We start from the raw sequence: 17845 nt of genomic DNA, 5'->3' as shown, positions 1-17845 counted from the left end.
ATGTATCCTGTGAAACCTGTGGATTTAGGAAAAATACTGTTATCAATGGTAAGTTCTTACCATAACGTATATGTTGCTATGGTTGCCGAACTGTTGCCAGGGAACAGAAACTGGTTGTCATGCTTAAATCAAATTTGCCATCAAAATGGCCACTGTTGCCATGGTTACCCGACATTGCTAGGGAACTGAAACTGGTTCAATGTTTAGACTACTTGGCCTTCAAAATGGCCAGCATTGCCATAATTATCGGACATTGCTAGGCAACTTCCCTGGAGCACTTTCCCAGCTGGTATGGAGCCACCCAGGTGAAAAGAGGAACAGTTTCCCCGAGTTTTGGGGCTTGTTCTTGGGGAATCTATACAAAGCAAAGGCCCTGGTACTGGAAAAACCGGTTTAATGTCTCATACTGATGTAACGGTATTGGGCAGCATGAAGCCTATTACTAAGGGTAAGGCCGAAACTAGGATTTTCGCCACCAGGGAAAAAGCAGTGATTCCCCTCCCCAAAATTTGTTTATAAAAAATGTTATTATTAATAATAACAATAGTAATATTAATAATAATAAAATAAAAATATATAAAAAAAAAAAAAACCCCTAAGACTAAAATAATCACATTATCAAAAATTTAGAAAAAAGAGGGATATTTTGGACAACATCCCCCTATGTGATCCAAATGCCCTCTGCGTCACATACCCCATCAGCGGCGTGTTTCACTACATTCCCCCCTGTGTGTCCCCACACATTGCACTTTATCATAACACCTCATTACTGCACTACATTCCCCTATCCACTGCACTACATCACTACACTACATGCATTCACATCAGTCCCTGCCCCAGTGGAGCTTACAATATATATTCCCTACCACATGCACCACTTAAACAATTTTTATTGGGACTCAATTAATTATATTTTTGGATTGTGGGAGAAAACTGGAGTACCCGTAGGAAACCCATGCAAATACAGGGAGAATATACAAACTCCACACAGTTACAGTAGAGCCATGGTGGGAATCAAACTAATGACCTCAGTGCTGTGAGGAAGTAATGCTAACCATTACACCATCCGTACTGCCTCTGAGAAGCTTTAGATCTGAGTATAATCAGAAATTCGGAATGTGCTGGAAACTATTATACTAATAGGAAACAGTAAATACCATTGTATGTACTTGCAAACTATACTCACTAATTCCAGGGAGATATTAATATGAATGCAGATATACATAAAAATAAAAATAAGAAAAGTCACAACTACATATGTCAAAAACACTGTCTATGGCATAAAATAATAATGATGATTTCATTTTTAAAACGTTAATACATTAATCATATTAGGTCATCGCTACCGTATGGTGAGTACGGTAGCTTTAGAATGGAGTATGAACAGAACTTCTGCGTGTGTGAAACGATATGATACTAATGGGAAACAGTATTATTCAATTGTAACTATTCCATTGAAACATTTGGATACAATCTGTGAAAGTATCAACTTAGACCACAAGCTAAAGCTTATGTATCCGGGAAACTGCATGAAGAGAATATAAAGCTGCTGTGTACTGTATGTGGATTGTACAAAGGGGATTTTCATCTGCTCAGTGGAGACTAATTTCAGATACAATAGTCCCTGTACGTAAAATCAACCACTTATTGTTCTATTTTAGTTACTGTCTTTTTCTTTATGCAGATATATTTATTTATTTTTATATCCATTTTACATGTTCTTGAAAAAAATAAACATTAAAAGTATTGGAAAAAAAATATTTTTATGGGTCAGCTTTTATTTCTATTTTGTTTCTACCATCCTTGGGGCCCCAGAAATCCCTAGTAGTGGCCCAGGTCTAGCTCCGTGTTCTCCCTACCTGCTCTGGAGACTCTCAATGCTCTAGATCACAACTCCAGCATGCAATCATGGGTTGGGGAAGAGAGTGAGACCTGGATGGTACTTGCTGCTGGCACACGCCCTCCAGTTAGTAGTCATCGGTATTTTTCAAGAACCCGCTTCCATCTCCATTTGCCTTCCATTCCTCAATGTCGATCCTCTCCTCTCAGCTAGTTATTTTTTTAACAAGCTACGTCATTTAAATTTTATTCCGCATAACTATTGTGAGCATATAATTCTTCAACATCTTCCTATCTTCTCCTATTTGTTCTTCCTTTTCCTCCCCCGTGTTCCATCACGTCTCCCCCGATTTTCCCCTTGTCTCTCCCATCTCCCCGTTTGTTTCCTGTTGCCATCTTTACCCATTCACCTTTATTTTCCCCCTGTTTCTCTTCCTTTCATCCATTCCTTCCACCTGCCACTACCCTTAGAGGTCCCCTTATGTATCCCCATATTTCTGCCTCTCCATTTTTCCCTCTGTACCCTTATTATTCTCCATATTATTACTGTCTCCTTTTATTTGTATCACTATTCATACCGATTCCCTCTGTTGTTCCTTTTGCTCCTCTGATCTCCCACTCCTCGTCTCCTTATTTCTCCCGTCTCCAGATATTGTACCCTTTATTCCTATGGTCTCACCCTATTGCTCCCATGTCCTCTTTTAAAAATATCAGTCTCCTATCAATGGGAACGGGACCCCATAGCCCACCTACTGACACACTTAAGATGCATAGATATGCATCAATGTCTATATGGATCATTATAAGAACATGTGGAGAAAACGCCACCAGCATTTTTCAGGACATGGAGAATCTCAGGCCGGCAGGATTATTCTGAAGCTGATTATGCACGCCAGATATCTTTCTTTTATTTATTTAGTCAAAGTAACTAGAGTTCCCAGACAGGAGTGCCAATACCTTGTGGGGCAACCTGCCTGTGCTATCCATCCGGGTGTACAGCATCCCACACATCACCTTTATGTCTTTCAAAATGCGGCATCCTCTGCACTGATTATGCCCCAGCCACCTTTGTTCGGTGTAGTGCCTGGGGGAGAGAAAAGTGCCCGATGAGACATTTTTCGCTTCGCAGAAAAGATGTATTACACGCCAGCCAGATCATGCCTGGTCTAGGTGAGCTGACAGGGGCTATTCCCGGCACTCTTCACAGCGCATAGGCTAGCAATGACAGTAAAGGGTTAGGGGAGACCTTGGAGTACTGGTGTGGTGCAGAGAGCCAGCTCGCCGCTCACCTCATGCCCTATAAAAGACTGTTTTTCTGCGCTAGGGAAACACAAGGTGAGAGCAGATTCCCCCGTACACTCAGACAGGGAAGAGTTTACACGGCTGCTCATTCCGCCAATGGGAGCACAGAACACCTCACTCTCGGCAGCCAATCACAGCACAGCCGGCAGTGTATATAAAAGACGTGAGTCAACACCGGGCGTTGTAGTATTATTGATTAAAGTTAAGTTCTGCAAACATGGCGGAAACTGCCCCCGTCGCCGCCGCTGTTCCTCCATCAGAGGTCGCAGCCAAAAAGAAGAGGCAGCCGAAGAAAGCTGCTGGAGGAGCAAAGAAGAGCGGCAAGTCTTCTGGACCCAGCGTCTCCGAGCTGATCGTAAAAGCCGTGGCCGCCTCTAAAGAGCGCAGCGGGGTTTCTCTTGCCGCCCTGAAGAAGGCTCTGGCTGCCGGAGGCTACGATGTGGAGAGGAACAACAGCCGCATCAAAGTGGGGGTGAAAGGATTAGTGACCAAAGGAACTCTCACCCAGGTGAAAGGTACCGGCGCTTCCGGCTCCTTCAAGCTCAATAAGAAACAAGTGGAAAGCAAGAAGGCCGCCCAGAAGTCCCTGAAGCCCAAGAAACCTGCAGCGAAGAAAGTGGTCAAATCCCCGAAGAAGCCCAAGAAGGCTCCGAGTGCAGCCAAGACCCCGAAAAAGGTGAAGAAACCCGCTACAGCGGCTGCTGCCAAAAGCCCAAAGAAGCCTATAGCCGTGAAGCCTAAGAAGGCGGCCAAGAGTCCCGCCAAGAAGGCGGCGAAGCCCAAAGCTGCCAAGAGTCCGGACAAGAAGGCAGCGAAGCCAAAAGCCAGAAAAAGCCCGGCCAAGAAGGCAGCTAAGCCTAAGAAAGCTGCGGCCAAGAAGTGATTGTAAAGCCGCAGCCTCTCTTCCTTGTTATCCCCCAAAGGCTCTTTTCAGAGCCACCCACCCTGTCTCGGCAGAGCTGTAGGCGCACGATGTGATCTATTGGGGGACTAAATAAAAACTGTAGTGAAGAAGTCGCTACATGTGGCAGAAATATCTAGTTTGTCCCTTACACATCAGTCCTAGAAACATAGCTCTTGATAGCAGGATATGGACCACTTGGCCCATCTACTCTGCCCCATGCAGTCACTGCATAAGTGGGATATGCAGGGGAGCGGGACTAAATGCAGTTATCTGTTAAATCTGCAGATAGATCGGGAACGTATACACTAAAGTGTCGGGTTCTTCTATCTCCAGCCGCCCGTAGTAGCTGAATGGTTGTTTTATGTGTACTTGGTCGTACAGTCTGGTGTAAGGAACAGCACCGCGTGTTCTGCACGCCATTCCCGGTGATGTACAGACTGCGAGGTACCCGGAAAAGGTATAATTGTTTGCTACAAAAAAAAAATGCCTCCCTTGAAAATACAGCCTGTTCCTATAGCTCGTTTCTGGATTAATGTAGGAGACCCTTAAATTAGTTAATTAACGTTCAAAGCCTGCAGGACCCCTCTATGGACTAGGCGGCGGGTGGCAGGCTGTGTGGTGCCCTGGATGATATGTAGTCCTGCAGCGCTTGGTGCCTCCTTTCCCGAGCCCCTTACCTCTCCCAGGCATTGTCCCCCCAAAAAATGAATTATGTAACCTGGCTGCTTTCATCAAATTTGCATATAAGCTGAGCTGCGCTGATTGGTAGAAGTAAGCATGTCCCCCTCCACCGATTGGTTTAAAGAAGAGCGGATACATTTTTCAAAAACTCCGCCGATAAGCTAAGCTGTAAGAGAACATGGATTTCCTAGTGAATACTTAGTTTGTCCTTCATAAAAAAAACTTGTGTCCAACAGCTTAGAACTAGTCAGCCACCGACAGTGTGTTGTGCCATCTTCGAAACAAAGGATCATGGCGGTACCTCTAGGACAAATCTACTCACGTCTCACCCACTGCAAGAATTCATAAACATTACACATTAGTAGTGGCCAGCTTGGGCATAAGCTCACTAAAATACTGGCCCGGTCCTTTCATCATCACTCCAAATAAAGACAGCAACCACTAGCGGTGTGCCTAATGTGAGGGAACGATTAAGTACTAGGACCCGGCTTATAGTCAGAGTACAGCACTACACAGAGACGTTGGGTTACAGATCTTTCGTAGAAGAGATGGGCGGCCCTGAAAAGGGCCTTTGTGTGCGGGTGATGGTATTAGATGCGCCTCGGTGTTTAGCCTCCGAAGCCATACAGAGTGCGGCCCTGGCGCTTGAGAGCATAGACCACATCCATAGCGGTGACCGTCTTCCTCTTGGCGTGCTCGGTGTAGGTGACGGCGTCCCGGATCACGTTCTCCAGAAACACCTTCAGCACCCCGCGGGTCTCCTCGTAGATGAGGCCGGAGATACGCTTCACGCCTCCTCTCCGGGCAAGGCGGCGGATGGCAGGCTTGGTGATGCCCTGGATGTTGTCCCGCAGCACCTTCCTATGGCGCTTAGCGCCTCCTTTTCCGAGCCCCTTACCTCCTTTACCTCTTCCAGACATTATTCAATAGCTAACGACAAAGAAATATGAGGCAACCCATTTTCGGTTGCTCTTTAGAAAGAGGTAAGCGGACCTGATGGGTGACTGAGCACTTTGAGAGGCGGAGTCATGGCTATAATTAGATGTTAAAAAGTCACTGCCTTACCATCAGATTAGGGGCATAAGATGTATACGCAATATAAAGTTACACTTATCTAAGATCTTTTTTCCCATACAATTCCAGTACTTGGTACAACATAATATTCAACCTAAGATACAATGTAATATTATCCATACTGAGTCCCATTCTTATCAACGTCCCAACATTTGATATAAGGCTCATAACAGATGATATAGATGACGACTGAGAAATAGCAAATCAGAAAAAATGAAATGTCATAAATATAGGACAGCATAACGTATAATATATATATATATATATATATATATATATATATATATATATTAGCACTGCACTATAATTTATTTTATATAATAGATTACTTTATTTAGCACACTGTTGTTCATAGACTTATTTTTATTGAAGTAAAAAAAAAAAAAACATTTAGAATTTAACCGTTTTAATATCCATTATTATATATTGTCCAGATAAATAATAGGTATATAATAAGTGACTTGCACAACCTCATTGGGATTGGAGGATGAAAATTCAAAATGGACCAATGAGTCGAACAGATTTCGGCGGGACAAAACAAAATCACTCCAATGACATGCCGCTTCTGGCTGGTCAGTGTAACGTCTGTCCCGGGCTCGGTCTGAGTGTCAGCTCTGCGCTTCGGTCTCTCTTCTCCCTGTAATAATGAGCGCCGCTGATACTGCACTCAGCCAGTCCCGCTCCGGAACACTGCTGCTCAGCCACCCCCTGTATCTCTGTTACTATAGGGAGCACAGCTGGCACGTGTACCTAAGCCAGCATTGTATTGTGCGATCATAAAGATCTCCTTTCATTAAATGCAGCTAAACGGAACCTGATGTCTTATAATGGATTCGGTGCAATATACCTGCAGTGATACCGGAGATTGGATCCCGGTGTTACACGTGCAGTGATACAGTAACAATAGCATTCTACACAGGGCATCTTGAAAGACAAACAACCTTTTAGCAACTGTGTTTATAGGAGATTCAAAGTGATACGAACAACGGGACCAATTGCTACAATCTACTGATACTTTGTAACATTGGAATAAGATACAATAATTCTCTAGTTCTGCAGCAGCTACACGGGCAGTCACTGCTCTATGGATTGCTTTATGTAAGCACTAATGCTGACATCTGTAATATGATGACTATATGACCCCGCTTTAGTTTGGAAGTGAATATACAGTTCATGGAAGCGGAGATACAATAAGGCAGATTTGCAAGTAGCACATATAATACCCATCATAGTTTCAGCCCGATTAGAGAGGAGGTGGGTGGCTCTTAGAAGAGCCTTTGTGTTGATGTGGGTCAGAGAAGGGGGTGATTACTTGGCGCTGGTGTACTTGGTAACAGCCTTGGTGCCCTCGGACACGGCGTGCTTGGCCAGCTCTCCCGGCAGCAGCAAGCGTACGGCGGTCTGGATCTCCCGGGAGGTGATGGTCGAGCGCTTGTTGTAATGAGCCAGGCGAGAAGCTTCCCCAGCAATGCGCTCAAAGATGTCATTGACAAAGGAGTTCATGATGCCCATAGCCTTGGAGGAGATGCCGGTGTCAGGGTGCACCTGCTTCAGCACCTTGTAGACGTAAATGGCGTAACTCTCCTTCCTGCTCTTCCTACGCTTCTTCCCATCCTTCTTCTGGGTCTTGGTCACCGCTTTCTTAGAGCCTTTCTTAGGCGCCGGAGCAGACTTTGCTGGATCAGGCATTCTTTAGGATCTCTTCGACACAATGAAGAAAATCTGTGCGGTCATCTCACACATCTGTTTTATTTATAGGCAGCTTATGCAAACGAGGCATCACCAATGCAAGCTACACTATTGGGTAGAAGTGTCATGTGACACTGGTAGGCATCGTAACCCCACTCTTCTTTTTGCGGATTGGTCTGTGGATGAAGTTGAGCTGCATTGTTTAGCTTGTAAGCAGACCAATCACAGAGCAAGTAGCATGTCGCTTCTGAGTATATATGTAAGAGGAGGGCGGTGTTTTAGAGACATTTCTCTCAGTGTTTCTGTTGAAAGAGAGACTCTTTTATCTCATTGAACCTCGCAAGCATGTCTGGAAGAGGGAAACAAGGCGGCAAGACCCGTGCTAAGGCAAAGACTCGCTCATCCCGGGCCGGTCTCCAGTTCCCAGTCGGTCGAGTTCACCGTCTGCTGAGGAAGGGAAACTATGCGGAGCGTGTGGGAGCCGGTGCCCCGGTGTATCTGGCCGCAGTACTGGAGTACCTGACGGCTGAGATTCTTGAGCTTGCCGGAAACGCCGCCCGCGACAACAAGAAGACCCGCATCATCCCCCGCCACCTGCAGCTGGCTGTGCGCAACGACGAAGAGCTCAATAAACTGCTCGGTGGGGTGACCATCGCCCAGGGAGGCGTTCTGCCCAACATCCAGGCCGTGCTGCTGCCCAAGAAGACCGAGAGCCACAAACCAGCTAAGAGCAAGTGATTTCACTGCTAGATACTCTTCCCCGCAACACAAAGGCTCTTTTCAGAGCCACCCACCCTGACCCCAAAGAGCTGATTCATGATATGCTGTACATGTGGGAGTAAGTAGCCCGCTGTTTAGCGGGAAAGGTGCGAGTATCGTACTTGGCGTGCTTCTGACGGGAAGTAAATCAGACCCTTGCGTGTAACAAGCAGTAGAGCAATGTTATTTCCATAATGTTCTTTCTGCAATAGGACTTATAGCGCTAAACAAATTAAATTAATACAATACAGCACAGAAACCGTGGAGCGCAGGGAAGCTATGCAGGAGATACTAAATGGACATTTAGAGAGTGATGAGTGTGTGTGAAAGATTCTAGAGCGGGGGCCTCTCGAGCTATGCGGGGATGTGAGTTCCATAGAATCGGAGCTGCACGGCTAAATGCTTGACCCCCAGATTCATTAAGGGAGGTACTAGATGTGTAGGGCAAGTTCCTCGGTAGAGGACTCTATAAAGAGCCGCCTTACAGGCATTTACTTCCATAGAAAAGTGCTCATGGAGCCTTATTAAAACGTTCCCTTACACTTGATCAACTCTAACCTTTCATGGTGAAGACTAGTAGCCCCCTGTGCCCTGACTGCACGCTGAATTGAGGAGGCTCCCGCCACTGTTCCAGGGCAGCGGCAAGCTGGAAGGAAGGTGCGGGTAATTAAGGGATATAGGCCGTGAGCTTTGTGGCTACTAACTACGAGGAGCCTGGGCAGAGCTAAAGGAGGTGGTATCCGTCCAATTAAACACCATTGTGTAACTTATGCTTCAGCTGGTTTAGAAGGATTTGGTGGCTCTGAAAAGAGCCTTTGTGTTGCTGCGTGTATAGGAGTGCCGAGTGTCTATGCCCTCTCCCCTCGGATTCTGCGGGCTAGCTGGATGTCTTTGGGCATGATGGTTACCCTCTTGGCGTGGATGGCGCACAGGTTGGTGTCCTCGAACAGCCCCACCAGATAAGCCTCACTGGCCTCTTGTAGGGCCATAACGGCAGAGCTCTGGAAGCGCAGGTCGGTCTTGAAGTCTTGGGCGATCTCACGCACCAATCGCTGGAAGGGCAGCTTGCGGATCAGCAGCTCGGTGGATTTCTGGTAGCGGCGGATCTCTCTGAGAGCAACAGTCCCGGGACGGTAGCGGTGAGGCTTCTTCACGCCGCCGGTAGCTGGGGCGCTTTTCCGAGCAGCCTTGGTTGCCAGCTGCTTGCGGGGAGCTTTACCTCCGGTAGATTTGCGGGCGGTCTGCTTGGTCCTGGCCATCTCTCCTCACGAAACACGTCTAAAGGCAAAAAAACGAATACATATAGAGAGCAGCCGCTAACATCTCTATTTATGCACTGTGCTGCGCTGTCATTGGATGAGTTAAAGGCGCCTTTCATCCTGATTGGCTTAGGCATATGCATAGTACTTTTCAAAAAGCCCTCCAAGACTTTAGGGTTTCTCCCGGGTGCGGCAACAAAATCAGTCTCCATTAGAGGTTTTATTACGTTTCAGCCAGAAGGATTGCTGTATTCCGGGAAGTCTATGCTGGCATTCTAGCCAGGGGAGACAATCAAAACACACACACATAGCAGTGATACAAGCCTCAAGTCTAAAGAGTCTTGAAATAGAAACCTTATTACATACAGTACTGTGAATAGCTACCGTCGGCGGGAATAGTACGTATGGGGACAGATGTGCCTCACCAGCTGTGCTCTCTACTGTCCGGGAGATCACAGTATATGTCTGCAGTAAAAACATCAGCGATTAATATGTCTGCTTACCAAGTAACATTCACGATACGATAGTCATTTGCATATTACAGCATTAAGAATACATTTATCTGGTAGATCTCAATTATCATATTATGAGAAGCTTTAGAACGGAGAATAATCAGATCTTCTGCCTGCATTGGGGACGATGTGATACTAATGTGAAACAGTAAGTAGTGTTACACTATTGTTACTATTCTATGAATACATCAGTAGATACTATCAATACCAAAGTATCAAATAAAACCACAAGCCAAATCTCATTAATCTGAGAAAGACAAAGTACAATACATGGAGAACACAGGAGGACATTTGTCTAGATAGTGTAAGGGTTTGCAATGAATGGGCTATTGGTGGAAATAACAATCAGATACAAGTGAATCACTTTTTCTTTTTGTATAGCTGAATTATTATAAATGCATATTTAATGAGTTAAGTTTCATTTCCCATTTATAAAAACAAACAAACAAACAAAAAATAAGGGGTTGTTTGTTTAAGAATTGGCAAAAGGTGTATTTTATTATGTTCAATCGAGTTTAAAACTCTTATAGGGGATTATATTGCTATGAGCACAATGCACATTCAGTGACCTGAATGTATGGGAATTAAGAATAAAAATGTAATGTCATAATAATGACTCACTATGCTATGGTGCACTACAGAATACCTACAGTGAGTGCTCCTCCTTTTATTCTATCTGTGTAGGGGTTGGGTGTGCTACTGTCCATTACTCCTCATGCAATTCTATACCTATTACTGAGATTTAGTTAGTACTAAGGGAAGAGAATATTATAAATGAATAATCCATACTAAGGCAGATGGTGATTGGTGATTACCTCCTACATGGTGCCAGGTGGGATGCTTAGGGGCTACTGGCTTACCTATTGGACCCCTTGCATGTGCTACCATCACTGGAGGACAGACGGCATTTATTTCTTAGAGCGGTGGGTAATTACATTTTAGTAAACTGTTGAGAAACCTTGTGAAATATTTTGGAAATGTTCACACGACCATTTCTATATTTCCACACACTTTTACATCACTGGTGTAAAATAAAGAGTCAAAAGGATTACACCAGGCATGTCCAAACTGAGGCCCTCCAGCTGTTGTGAAACTACATATCCCAGCATGCCCCGACACAGTCTTGCTGTCAGAGAATGCTAAAGCTGTGTCAGGGCATGCTGGAAAGTGTAGTTTCTCAACAGCTGGAGGGCCGCAGTTGGGACATGCCTGGATTACACTGTACAATATGAGTAGAAATGAAACAAGCAAAACTGTTTAGGAACAGAAACTGGTTGTCTTGCTCCTTAAACTTTGCCAGCAAAATGGCCGCCGTTGCCATGGTTACTAGAAATTGCTAGACAACCGAAAATGGTTGTCATGCTTAATCTACTTGGCCTGAAAAATGGCCACTTTCTTCTGCAGGGTCCACAGGGTATCCACAGGATACATTGGGATATGGATGAGCGACAGCGGATCTTGCACCAATCGGTCAAAGCTTTCTGGGCTCCCAGTACGCAGTTGGCCCGTCTATATATACCTGCCACCTGGCTCAGGCAAATCAGTTTTTAGTTTGGTGAGGCAGGAGCCGGACCATGGTCTAAGGGCTGCTGGTTTTTGGCAGCCATAAGCTTTTTTACTTTATTTTTATAGTCTTACTATTTTTTTCTGAGTGATCTTTCTAAACAGCGTCTTATACGTACCTTAGAAAGAGTCACTCCAACTACTCCCCTCCGAGTCGCGACAACGCTTACCCACGAGTACAGTGCTGTTTCGGCGGGCGTCTGTGTCGGATAAAACTAGCAAGTCCAGCAGACGTTACCAGGCTGTGGCCGGAGCACGGGAGGAAGGTAAGGCATAGGTTCCGCTTAGAGGGGGAACATGGACACAGCCGCACTCTTTTGGGGGAAACTACCAAACAGTCGCTGACGCGGCTGCCACCGAGAGTGCACAAGTGCTAGGCCTTAGGGATCAAAGGCTCCAGGAGTAGCATGAGGCTGCGATCCCTAATTTTGAGATCAGCAGTGGGGAGACGGATGCACCCCTGGTCGCCCCTCCCCCCGATTCCCGACCAGTTTCCTCCGAGTCTCCTGCCATAAACTGAAGCGGCTGTGTGACTGGTGCATCAGTGTTCACTTGGCAATCTGTGTTCACTATATTTTCACGGAGCGGCGGTGGACACTTATAGCATATGGATCCATTCGTATTTATCGATTCTGGAAGCGGGGTAAGTCTCCCTGTATCCCGCTCTCCTGAGTGGGGGCTATAAAACACTAAGTGGGTCATTCAGACCTGATCGCATGCTGTAGTTATTTGCAGCCGTGCGATCGGGTCTGAACAGCGCATGCGTGGGGGCCGCAATGCGCAGGCGCGTTGCTGGCCGGCGATGGCCATCACTGGGCAGCGACAAAAATAATGAAGAAAGCATTCGCAGCAGCAAACACAAGAAGATTGACAGGAAGAGGCCGTCCGGGGGTGTCAACTCACCGTTTTCTGGGAGTGTTGAGGAAAACGCATGCGTGTCCGGCCGTTTCCATGGAGGGATCCTGACATCAGCTCCAGCAAGGATCATTGCAGCGGGTGAGCAAGTCCTGAGCTGTGCAGATACTGCACAAACTTTTTGTTTGTGCAGCTCTCTGCACAAGCGTTTGCAGCCATACACAGCAATCCCACCTCCCCTGTGGGTGGCGATTACCTGGTCGTAGCAGTGCAAAAAATAGCCTGCATGCAACCATGTCTGAATTAGGCCCTAAGTCTCTATCTACCTTTGAGTACAAATAGTTGGATAAGGGCATAATGCATATGAGTTTGATAATATTACTGTGGTTTCTTTTGCTATGCGTCTGAATACAGTTAAAGCATTTTTATAAAGTAATGCAGTAATATGTTTCTCCTACATACGTGAACTGTACCTGTAGTTGAATATATGGTCATATTGCTTATTATACTAATGTATAATCTGTGACTGACTGTTAGTGTGATTGCTGACTTTGCTATAAATTCTGTCAGTTTTCTCTGTTTACTCTGATCCTCAATGCTGGTGCTAAACAGGGTAGGGTCGGATTGTATGTCACTTTAACACATTTTAAAGTGATTACAGTCACAAATTGTGTATTACACTGTTAAATTGTCTGATTATTTATCATGTCTTAGAGCAGAAAAGGTGAGGAAAACACACTCACATCAGCACCAACACTCATATCATGTTTGTCATGTAAAGCTGGGTTAACATCTCAGGATCTGGTTCAAGATGGGTTGTGTGCAAACTGTATTAGCTTTCACCAAGGTCTCTTGAAATATTCAAGGCAGATGCAGGTGTAAGTTGATCCACCATGGGCTATGTTTGCACAGGACATTATCCAGTATAGCTGAGTGGATAATTCCAACTTCTGTACCGGTGATAGGTTGCACTATTATATGTGCAGCACAGGGGAAGCAGTAGCCTCTCAACAGAAACAGGCTGAAAAGCCAGTGGTAAGTAAATCATTTAGACACAAAACAACATCTTCAGAGTCTACACATGTTTCAGATGAGGACTCATCAGAGGACGAAGACTCATTACACTCTGGTTCTGAATATGAGGATGAGGAAGAAGGTCTCAGCTCAGTGGACATATCTGAGTTGATTACTGCAATGAAATCCATTTTATCCTTAGAAGAATCAACATATACTGTGTTAAAATCCAAGGCACCTTTATTTAAACGTCCCAAAACAGGTAAGACTGAGTTTCCTGGATCAGAACAGCTGACGGAAATTATGGAAGAGGCTTGGGTTATGCCCAGTAAGAAATTTAGAATTCCTAGGAAATGGAATTCCAATTACCCTTTTCTGACTGAGGACTGTTTAAAGAGAAAGGTAGCCCCTAAAGTAGATATGCATGTGATTCGCTTAGTGCAAAAATCTACATTACTTCTGCCTTCAACATCAATAAATGATGTCACGGATAGGAGAGTAGATGGTTTGCTAAAAAACAACAACTTTTTTTTCCCTGTCTGGGGCAATCATTAGACCAGCCATGGCCTCAGCCTGGATGGCTAAAGCAGTGGCTGTCTGGCAAGATGCATTGGTAGGGGAAATTTCAACGACATCCAGAGAGCAAAAATCCCATGTGACACATATCAAACAGGCTGCAATATTCTTGGAAGAAGCAGCCTTAGATATGGGTACTATTGCCTCTCAAACATCAGCCTCAAAATTAGCCGCTCACCGAGCAGTTTAGCTACGCACCTGGAAAGCTGATTCAGAATACAAAAAAGATAAGCCATCAGCCTGATGGTGCGGGCCTCCACCTGGGGGAACCCAGGGTGGGAGGCCGACTTATTCATTTTGCACAAATCTGGCAGCAGTCTACCACAGATGCCTGGGTGCAAGAAGCGGTGTCTCCCAGTTATTCGTTTTCTTTCAGGAAAAACCCTCCTCAAAGGTTTTTTTTTTTTTGTACCAGCCTGTCTTTGGTAGAAACGAGGGCCAGGGTTTTGCAAGAGGCAGTTCAGAAATTGCTTCAGTCAGGAGTAATCATTCCTGTTCCTCCTGCACAACAAGGACAGGGTTTCTACTCCAACCTGTTTTTAGTCCAGAAGCTGAACTAGTCGTTCCAGCTCACACTCAATCTAAAAATGCTGAACAAATACATTTGGGTACCTCGGTTTCATATGGAGACCTTACATTCCATCATTTTGGCTATGGAACCATGGGATTTTATGGTATCCCTGGATATACAGGATCCTTACCTGCATGTTCCTATAGCTCTGTCCCATCAGCGCTATCTCAAATTCGCTATCCTCCAACAGCATTTTCAGATTCAGGCTCTGCCATTTGGTCTGGCCACAGCCCCCAGAGTATTCACCAAAAATGTGGTGATTATGGTAGTGTTAGGGTCTCCTGCCCTGTGCTGCCACGTCGTCATGGCAACCGGGAGACAAGTGCTAGTGGAGTAACCTGAGCGCAGCTGATACTCCGGTTCGGGTCTTTTGCTGTGCAGTGGTTATAGGCTCTGTGCACGGCAGGGGATCCGGTGCTGGTTTTTGTGCTCACAGTCTGTGAGGTCTGAGTGGGGCGTGGACAGCACCTGCTTTATAAGGCCTCTTTTCAGAGTAAGCAGATGCTGCTGAATCTTTGTTGGTTAGTCAGTTCATGAAAGTTAGCCAGTACTGTGTAGCTTTGTATTTGTTTGTTGCTTACTGCAAATAGGCCTGGGGATTTGGTATTACACTCTGCCAATCCAGACCTAGCAGTAAGACTGGAGTCAGTCATTTAGCTTGCTGGGGTTCTGTTACTACTCTGTGAACTTAGCAAGTTTGCGGCTGCATTCTAAGACTTGCCTGTCTAATCCTGTCTCACTGTGCTAGGTGTCAGGGGTCAGTTTAGTGGCAGTAAGCTAAAACCTGTGCACTGCAAGTGAGAATTAAGATTGTGGAGACTCTCCTTGTGTCTATCATTCCATCTCTGACCAAGGAGTTTACTGCCACACCCGTTGGTAACCCTTTAGGGTTTTGCTGTTGCCCTTAGCAACAGCATTTCGGGTTCTTTACGTATTAAAACACAACATCTTGCTTTTTCTATCTGAGCAGTTCTAATACAAGGGAGATACCCAGTTCCTTAGCCTCTGGGCTTCTCTGTTCACTTTGTGTGTATTTTGTTACCCTATCACCTTCTGTGTACGTTATGTCATATTCCCCAGTTTGTCTGTGAGTCCATTTGTTTTGCATAACAGTTCAAACACCAGTACATTCCTGCAGACACTGGAGTGCATAACAGTTCTGACACCAGTACTTTCTTGCAGGCACTGGTGTGCATAACAGGTAGCTTATCTCCGCCAGCAGGGGATAAGAATATTTCCATACCTCAACGATCTTTTAATCCAGGCACAGTCTCAGGTATTGCTTCTGTGTCATCTGCAACATACAATAGAGTGTCTGCAGAAGCACGGTTGGCTCATAGATTGGGCAAAATCATCTTTTGTTCCGTCATAACGGATGACTCATTTGGGGCTGTATTGGATTTGAGCCTTCAGAGAGTAATTTTACTTCTGAGAAAAATATCCAAACTTCAGTAAAGGATCCAGGAGCTTCTACACTGTCGAAGAGTATAAATTCTCGCAGCAATGTGTGTGATGTGTCTAATGGTGTCAATTTTCAACATGGTAGAGTATGCTCAGTTCCATTCAAGACCTCTGCAACATCGGATCCTTACCAAGTGGAATGGGGTCATCAGACAACAAAAATGCAGACTATGATTCTTCCTCTGGAAGGAAGGAGGTCATTAGCCTGGTGGCTACAGACAGCCCATCTGGACAAAGGGAGACCCTTTTGGATATCAGATTGGGAAATTCTGACAACAGATGCCAGCCTTCAGGGCTGGGGAGCAGTGTCAGGAAGAAATTGCTTCTATGTGCAGTGGACCAAGGAAGATGGATGCCCTGTCAGTGAGATGGGACTTTCGTCTGGCCTATGTGTTTCCTACCATCACCCTGTTAACCAGGGTGGTGAGAAAGGTAAAAGTATGGATGGTGTAATGGTTAGCATTACTGCCTCACAGCACTGAGGTCATGGGTTCGATTCCCACCATAGCCCTAACTGTGTGGAGTTTGTATATTCTCCCCGTACTTGCATGGGTTTCCTTCGGGTACTCCGGTTTCCTCTCACAATCCAAAAATATACTGGTAGGTTAATTGGCTTCCAACAAAGAAAAAAAATAACCCTAGTGTGAATGTGTGTCTGTGTGTACATGTGATAGGGTTTATAGATTGCAAGCTCCACTGGGGCAGGGACTGATGTATATGGCTAAATATGCTCTGTAAAGCACTGCAAAATATATGTATAATATATAAATAACTGGTAATAATAATAATAATAATAATAATAATAATAATAATATGTGTACACTATATAAAAAACTGGTGGCGGTAGTAATAATAATAATAATAATAATAATAATAATAATAAAAAGGAAAAGTGCCGTTATACTAATAGCTCCGGCTTGGCCCATAAAACATTGGTACACAGATCTGCAGAGGATGTCGATGGATGCTCTATTCCTACTACCTCAACATCCTGATCTACTGATTCAGGGGCCTTGCCATCACAGACATCTGGATTGACTGTCTTTGATGGCGTGGCTCTTGAGACCTCCATCCTGAAGTCAAAAGGATTCTCTCAACAGGTAATTCAAACAATGCTTAGAGCAAGGAAAACCTCCTCAGCTCGCATTTATCACATAATATGGCAAGCCTATATTCAATGGTGCAGTGAACGGAAACTTGACCCCAGGTCTTTCAGAATTTCCAGAATCCTAGCATTCCTTCTGGTTTAAGGGTGGCTTCCTTGAGAGTGCAGGTGTCAGCACTAACTGTATGGTTCCGAAAGAAAATTGCCAACCTACAGAATGGGCACACTTTTTTCCAGGTAATGCTGCACATTCAACGTCCCTCTGTTCCTCCTACAGTGCCTTGGGATCTAAGTTTAGTTCTAAAGGCCCTTCAAGTTGCCTCATTTGAACCACTTAAAAGAGTAGATTTTAAATGGTTGACAGCTAAGGTTCTCTTTCTTCTGGCTATGGCTTCAGCTCGAAGAGTTTCAGCATTTGGCGCATTATTATTTTGTCCTCCATTTCTCATTTTTTATCCAGATAGATCGGTTCTCAGAACTAAATCTGGGTATCTTCCTAAGGTGGTGTCTAAATTCCACCTTTACAAAGAAATTGTAGTCCCGGCTTTCCAGGGGCCAGACCTATCTGCGGGAGATGCATCGTTGGAAATTGTCCATGCCTTAAGGATCTACGTAGATCGTACCAGTGCTATCAGAAAGACAGATTATCTCTTTGTTCTCTACGGATTTCATAGGAGAGGG

At 45.0% G+C, this 17845-nt stretch overlaps 5 protein-coding genes across 5 annotated transcripts; 2 read left to right on the top strand and 3 right to left on the bottom strand.

Annotated features, from left to right (window-relative positions):
* The first annotated feature begins 3185 nt into the window (after positions 1 to 3185).
* LOC134936355 (histone H1C-like) lies at positions 3186 to 4175 on the top strand. Its single transcript, XM_063931361.1, has one exon. The coding sequence runs from the start codon at positions 3359 to 3361 to the stop codon at positions 4022 to 4024; it is 666 nt and encodes a 221-aa protein (XP_063787431.1). The 5' UTR covers positions 3186 to 3358; the 3' UTR covers positions 4025 to 4175.
* A 1159-nt stretch (positions 4176 to 5334) lies between these two features.
* On the bottom strand, positions 5335 to 5646 carry LOC134934321 (histone H4). The gene has a single exon (XM_063929781.1). The coding sequence runs from the start codon at positions 5644 to 5646 to the stop codon at positions 5335 to 5337; it is 312 nt and encodes a 103-aa protein (XP_063785851.1).
* Positions 5647 to 7057: 1411 nt separating this feature from the next.
* Positions 7058 to 7533, bottom strand: LOC134936359 (histone H2B 1.1-like). Its single transcript, XM_063931364.1, has one exon. The coding sequence runs from the start codon at positions 7487 to 7489 to the stop codon at positions 7109 to 7111; it is 381 nt and encodes a 126-aa protein (XP_063787434.1). The 5' UTR covers positions 7490 to 7533; the 3' UTR covers positions 7058 to 7108.
* Positions 7534 to 7834: 301 nt separating this feature from the next.
* On the top strand, positions 7835 to 8227 carry LOC134934320 (histone H2A type 1-like). Its single transcript, XM_063929780.1, has one exon. It carries the CDS (start codon positions 7835 to 7837, stop codon positions 8225 to 8227), a length of 393 nt encoding a protein of 130 aa, XP_063785850.1.
* An 813-nt stretch (positions 8228 to 9040) lies between these two features.
* LOC134936358 (histone H3) lies at positions 9041 to 9557 on the bottom strand. The gene has a single exon (XM_063931363.1). It carries the CDS (start codon positions 9505 to 9507, stop codon positions 9097 to 9099), a length of 411 nt encoding a protein of 136 aa, XP_063787433.1. The 5' UTR covers positions 9508 to 9557; the 3' UTR covers positions 9041 to 9096.
* Between the last annotated feature and the right edge of the window lie 8288 nt (positions 9558 to 17845).

The sequence above is a fragment of the Pseudophryne corroboree genome, chromosome 6 (assembly GCF_028390025.1).
Source record: "Pseudophryne corroboree isolate aPseCor3 chromosome 6, aPseCor3.hap2, whole genome shotgun sequence".
Lineage (NCBI taxonomy): Eukaryota > Metazoa > Chordata > Amphibia > Anura > Myobatrachidae > Pseudophryne > Pseudophryne corroboree.
Note: the sequence above shows the minus strand (reverse complement) of the source record. Positions and strands in the feature narration are given on the sequence as shown.

Bases quoted from the DNA above. Each gene is read 5' to 3' on its own strand.
- LOC134936359 (XM_063931364.1), bottom strand. From the start codon at position 7,489: ATGCCTGATCCAGCAAAGTCTGCTCCGGCGCCTAAGAAAGGCTCTAAG.
- LOC134936355 (XM_063931361.1), top strand. From the start codon at position 3,359: ATGGCGGAAACTGCCCCCGTCGCCGCCGCTGTTCCTCCATCAGAGGTC.
- LOC134934321 (XM_063929781.1), bottom strand. From the start codon at position 5,646: ATGTCTGGAAGAGGTAAAGGAGGTAAGGGGCTCGGAAAAGGAGGCGCT.
- LOC134934320 (XM_063929780.1), top strand. From the start codon at position 7,835: ATGTCTGGAAGAGGGAAACAAGGCGGCAAGACCCGTGCTAAGGCAAAG.
- LOC134936358 (XM_063931363.1), bottom strand. From the start codon at position 9,507: ATGGCCAGGACCAAGCAGACCGCCCGCAAATCTACCGGAGGTAAAGCT.